The sequence below is a fragment of the Sinocyclocheilus anshuiensis genome, unplaced genomic scaffold (genome assembly GCF_001515605.1).
Source record: "Sinocyclocheilus anshuiensis isolate Anshui unplaced genomic scaffold, SAMN03320099.WGS_v1.1 scaffold1796, whole genome shotgun sequence".
In the NCBI taxonomy this organism is placed as follows: Eukaryota; Metazoa; Chordata; class Actinopteri; order Cypriniformes; family Cyprinidae; genus Sinocyclocheilus; species Sinocyclocheilus anshuiensis.
The window spans coordinates 65,206-71,215 of NW_015557163.1; the positions used below are offsets into that span (position 1 = coordinate 65,206).

At 41.9% G+C, this 6,010-nt stretch overlaps 1 protein-coding gene across 1 annotated transcript in view; it reads left to right on the plus strand.

Moving 5' to 3' along the window:
* The window catches only part of gtf3c1 (general transcription factor IIIC subunit 1), a gene marked incomplete at its 3' end in the record, with an annotated part of 24,573 nt that extends 18,577 nt beyond the window's left edge, over positions 1 to 5,996 (plus strand). Inside the window, exons 21-28 of the mRNA XM_016473543.1 lie at positions 307 to 449; positions 610 to 691; positions 1,182 to 1,294; positions 1,748 to 1,807; positions 2,071 to 2,164; positions 2,241 to 2,413; positions 2,504 to 2,797; positions 5,744 to 5,996. Coding sequence (XP_016329029.1) covers positions 307 to 449; positions 610 to 691; positions 1,182 to 1,294; positions 1,748 to 1,807; positions 2,071 to 2,164; positions 2,241 to 2,413; positions 2,504 to 2,797; positions 5,744 to 5,996 — 1,212 coding nt within the window. The remainder of the gene's footprint in view (positions 1 to 306; positions 450 to 609; positions 692 to 1,181; positions 1,295 to 1,747; positions 1,808 to 2,070; positions 2,165 to 2,240; positions 2,414 to 2,503; positions 2,798 to 5,743) is intronic.
* Between the last annotated feature and the right edge of the window lie 14 nt (positions 5,997 to 6,010).

The following is a 6,010-nucleotide window of genomic DNA, read 5'->3' on the forward strand; positions in this document are numbered from 1 at the left end:
ACATGTGTGTGTGTGTGAGTGTGTGTGTGTGTGTCTGTGTGTGTGTGTGTGTGTGTGTGCGTCTGTGTGTTTGTGTGTGTGTGTGTGTGCGTCTGTGCGTCTGTGTGTGTGTGTGTGTGTGCGTGTGTGTGTGTGTGTGTGTGTGTGTGCGCGCGCGTCTGTGTGTGTCTGTGTGTCTGTGCGTGCGTGTCTGTGCGTGTCTGCGCGTGCGTGTCTGCGCGTGGGTGTCTGTGTGTCTGTCTGTGTGGGTGTCTGTGTGTCTGTGTGTGTCTGTGTGTGTGTGTGTGTGTGTGTGTGTGTGTGCAGCTGAAGAGGCGGTTCGTGCCCTGGACGGTGGTGCGTGACGTGCTGCATGCTGAGTTTGAGTTATCTCTGGATAAAACATCGCTGTCTGTCGGCCGGCGCGCACGCTACATCATGAAGAACCCGCAGACCTGCCTGAACTACAGGTGTGTGTGTGCAAACACACTCTCACACTCACACACACGAGCGCATGTCACAGACTTCTGCTGATTCATGTACAGTTCATTATAATGACTGCAGACTGACACAAACACTGACCTCAGAGTAACAGCACACAGTTTATACTCTTGATGCTTGTGTTTTCAGGATTTGTCTGGCTGAGATGTATCAGGATAAAGAGCTGATGGCCAAATTCATGAACTGGACTGGCGACTATAATGATGTGAAGGTGAGACATTGATCTCTTATGATTCTGAATCAGTCCACTGTTCTGAATCATTTCTCAGTTGATTTTAAGTGGTATTTTCTTGCTGCCAGTTCCTTCCAGCGAGTATCTGAACGTCCACAAAAAGTTTAATTCTCTTGATACCTGTAAAAGGCTTTTCATCATATTAATCCAAATTTAGTTTTAGAATTTTGTTAAGAAAATTGGGTCTCAAATATCTTAATTAGTTTCTATTTTAAAGTATTTTAATGTTTTTTCACCCCTAAAAAATTGCAAGAGAAGCTGGCTTAACATTAAATAACTAAATTATTGAGCAGAGCTGAATGAGCAAAGTTAAGTGTGATGTTACTGTTTGGGATTTTCATCACAGAGTAAACGATAGGAAAAAATAAGATCTACTTTGGAATTGTTTTGGAATTGGATCGTGACTCTATGAATTACATTGATTCGTGAAGTGCCTATAGATTCAAACTTCACTGTGTGTGTGTTACAGGTGTGTGCTGCGGAGTATAAGGAGTTTGTTCGCTCTCTGAGGTCAAAGTTCAGCACCAGCTACGGCTCCAGCGACGTCATCATACCAGACACCAGAGAGCAGCTCTTCAACAAGTACACACACACTCTCTCACACACACACACACACACACACACACACTCTCTCACACACACTCACTCTCTCACTCACACACACACACACAATTTTCAAAATGACAATTCACAATTTTTCTAAATTTTCAGTTTTATTTTTAATTGTAGTTGAAGTTTTATTAATTTTTTGACTGCTTTTGTTTGCTTTCTGTTTTTTTTTATTAGTTTTAGTTTTTTTTTTCTGTATGGCTTTAAATTATTTTTATTTCAGGTTTAGATCCTAGTGATTTTAATACTTCTATCAGTTTCTAAATATGAAATTTCTAAATTATTGAGTTTTTAATCTAACTTTTTATTTAACTTCAGCTTATTTCCATTAACAAAAACTATTTTTAATAGTTTTAGTAAATAACACTGACACACTCTTATTCTCTGTGGACGTCTTTCAGTCTAAGTGTGTGTGTGTTTTCTCAGGTTTAAAGTGTTCGCTATCGCAGACGGATCAACTGAACGCACTAAAGACATCATCAAGAGGTGTGTGCATGCTCTAAATTAAGTTTTATTATTATTTATTAAATCTATTAAATGTATTTATTTATTTTGTTTTTTTTTGTTTGTCTTTCAAAAAAAAAGTAAAAGTAAAGTTCCAGGTGACTGAGAAGGCTTCAGTTCTTGTGCTGCTGGTTTTTTATTTTTTGTTCAGACACAAGTTAATCATCTCTGTGTTCATCAGTGGTGTTTGTGTGTAACTGCTTGTGTTTGTATGTTGGACTGTAATGATCACGTGTGTGTTTCAGGAAGGAGGACATTCATGTTCTGGTGCTGTTTAATTTGATTCAGAGCACACTAGTGCTCACCAACGCCCAGATGAAGAACTACAGGCCCTTCCAGGTACACACACACACACACACGTGTGTTGATCTAGTGTTCACGTGTCACTGATCATGTCTGTCTCTCTGTGTGTCAGACGTTCTGTCTCTACACGCGCTACAGGGAGGAGGTTTTGTCTCAGGCCTTCCAGACGTGTCGTAATCGTGCGCTAGTGAACCGCCGGCGGCCCACGTCCATCTACGGCCTGAAGAAGTGCCACGCGCTGCCTTTCCTGCCCATGTCCTACCAGCTCTCACAGCACTACTACAAGTAACACTCACACACCAAACAGAGTTTAACAGAGTTCTCGTGATTCCAGACAGCCTGCAGTGCGCTCATGTTCAGCACTGTCCGCCGCAGGTTCTTCACGTGGCGTTTCCCCAGCACCATCTATAACGAGGCGTTCGATCTGCTGACGGGTTTGTGCGAGGCCGGCGGCAGCGACAGACCCAACAGCTTCTCCTTCCAGAAGGAGCCGGAGACGGACGAGGACGAGACGCAGGGCATGCTGCAGTTCCCCATGGACGCTCCGGGGGGCGCCAGCGCCTGCTGCCTGACCCTCATGACCCTGGGGCTGCTGTCTGTGGACATCAGCATCCCGCAGCAGATCGTGGTGGTGGACAGCACGCTGATGGACAGCGACGTGGTCAAGAGGTACTGTACGCGGTTAACGCGCACTGATATACATGCTGAAGACTCCATATCTGCGCTAAAGACTCTACTGATATTAGGGCTGGGTATCGATTCAGATGTTCTGATTTCGATTCGATTTTTGATTTCGATTCTCGATTCGATTTGACTATATGAATGAATATAGATTTAATACAAATCCTATATTTATAAAAAATGAACAGTGAACATAAGATTACAAATGGTTAATTAATAAAAGGAAATTAAGAGCCACAAACCTGTATATTAAACACTTTTTATTTTAGGTACACTTGGGTACAGTAACAAAAAAAACAAGTCTATATTTCAAATGCATACAATGAATAGACAGAATTTTGATGCAAGATGAAAAACTGATGCTGAACAGCACTATCAGATCCTTGCTGCTGATAGTTAAAAACAAGGAAAATATAAATTACAATTTTATTTGGATTTAATGTTGCCCATCTCCACCATACAGAAATTGTATTATTTTACTTTAATTTATTATATTTATATGCAGTTAATAAATATTGGTTTGTTTACATTTTCAGTTTTAAAACTTTATGCAACATACATCATGTGCCTTAACTTGCTCCAGAGTGACCATCTCACTGATCAATGTTGTAAATGTGTCCTCGCGTTCCTCTTCAGAGATGAAAGGAAGAGTCTTGAAACGAGGGTCCAGGGCAGGTACAACATGCAGCTTCTCTTTTAGATTTGCATATCTTTAAAGATTAGACAATCACATTTAAATTGCATTATGGCATCAACATACACAAACGTACAATTAACAAGAATGTAATCTGTTGTAACATTCACACAAATTTTACATTTTAGTAAAATGCACGGCAGATTTGAGTTCCTTAATGACAGTCGAATCACTGGCAATCGAGCGCATCTCATCAAGGAGCTGTGCGTGCAATGGTGCAATAATAGAGAGAGTAGCGGTGTTCTCTCCAGACATCACCAGAGTTGCACTTTTCATCGGCTGAAGAGCTTTCACGATGTCCTCTGCCACAGTTATATCTGCCTCTGTCAAATGCCAGATTTATTGTGTGAGCAAAGAAGCCAATATGGAGCAGCTCCATCATCTCCACGGCACGTATCATGTTAGTAGCGTTGTCGGTCACAATGACCGGGTCTTTCTTAGTGAGCACCCCAATGCCTCTGAAAGCAATGCACATATATTTGCCCCTGTGTGACTAGCCTGCATAGCTCTGGTGTGCAACACATTTGAAATGAGAACCCAGTCATCACGTAAATAGTGGCAGGTGATTGTGACATAGGTGTCTTGACTCCTTGACGTCCAGCCATCGCACGTGAGGGCCACTCTGTCCGCTGACTGAAGGGACAGAGAAATGTTTCCCTTCACTTCATGGTACAGTCTTGGGATAATCTCTTCGCTTATGTGTTTACGTCTAGGAATAGAATAACGAGGCTCCAGCACATTCAACATGTAACGGAATCCGTCGTTTTCGACAACGCTGTATGGCCTTAGATCTTTGCAAATATGAAATGCAATCGATTCAGTGATCTTTTGTGCACGAGGTGAATTGTGAGGAATTTTGCTTGTGAATGCGTTTGAAATCTTCAGTTGTCTGTTCGGCTGTGGGGGTGTTAGAACCTGCACGTCTGGGTGATGTCTCGTCAAATGGCTCCACAGATTTGTAGTATTACTACAGCATTTCACCTCAGAATTACAAATCAGGCATATAGCTTTGTTCTTGTCCACAGTATCTTTGTCATCGTGCTTGTGAAATCTAAAATGCTTCCATACCTCTGACTTTTTATGTGAAGGTGGTGTTGACGTCGGGAACGCACCTGAATCCTCCATTTTAAGCAATGAATGAATGACGGACTCTCCGTTGTAACATCGCGCAAGGCAGATAAGGGGGTGACATCTAGTGGATTAGACTAGTAATATGATTAACGTAAATCTTATGTTCAATGTTTGCGGAAATAAATATTGAAAGAAATCGATTCGTGGCCTTTGAAAATCGATATTGAATCGACCATATTTAAAAAAAACGATATATTCGAAAAATCGATTTTTTTGCCCAGCCCTAACTGATATACGCGCTAAAGGCTCACTACCGATATATGTGCTAAAGACTCGCTACCAATATACGTACCAAAGACTCGTCACAGATATATGCACCAAAGACTCATTACAGATATATGCGCCAAAGACTCGTTACCGATATATGTGCTAAAAACTCGCTTCCAATATACGCACCAAAGACTCGTTAACGCCATATGAGGTAAAGACTCACTACAGATATATGAGCCAAAAATCGCTACCGATATACATGCCAAAGACTCATTACAGATATACGTGCCAAAGACTCGTTACAGATATATGCGTAAAGACTCGTTACCGATAGACGCTCCAAAGACTCGTTACGGATATATGTGCTAAAGACTCGTTACAGATATATACTCCAAAGAATTGCTACCGATATACACACCAAAGACTCGTTACCGATATATGTGCTAAAGACTCGTTACCGATATATGTGCTAAAGACTCGTTACCAATAGACTCTCCAAAGACTCGTTACCAATAGACTCTCCAGAGACTCGTTACCAATAGACGCTCCAAAGACTCGTTACCAATAGACGCTCCAAAGACTCGTTACAGATATATACTCCAAAGAATCGCTACCAATATACACACCAAAGACTCGTTACCGATATATGTGCTAAAGACTCGTTACCAATATGTGCTAAAGACTCGTTACAGATATATGTGCCAAAAATCGCTACCGATATACATGCCAAAGACTCATTATAGATATACGTGCCAAAGACTTCTTACCGATATATGTGATAAAACTCGCTAAAGGTATACATGCTAAAGACTTGTTACTGATATACGCACCAAAGACTCATTACAGATATATGTGCCAAAGACTTGCTACAGCTGATGGTGTGTGTGTGTGTGTTTCAGTCTCACTAAAGCGCTGGAGGAGGAAGAAGAGGAGGAGGATGACGAGAGGAAGAGGAGGCTGGAGGTCAAACCCACTCAGGCGTCTCACACTAATTACCTGCTGATGAGGGGATATTACACACCTGGAGTCCTGCGCTCACAGACACACAACTCCAACAGCACCGACAGCATCATGGTCAACACCTGCAACGTCCACCTGCAGCTGAGACAGACGCCCACAAACACACTCTTCAGCAGCAGCGGTCAGCACAAACACACACACACACT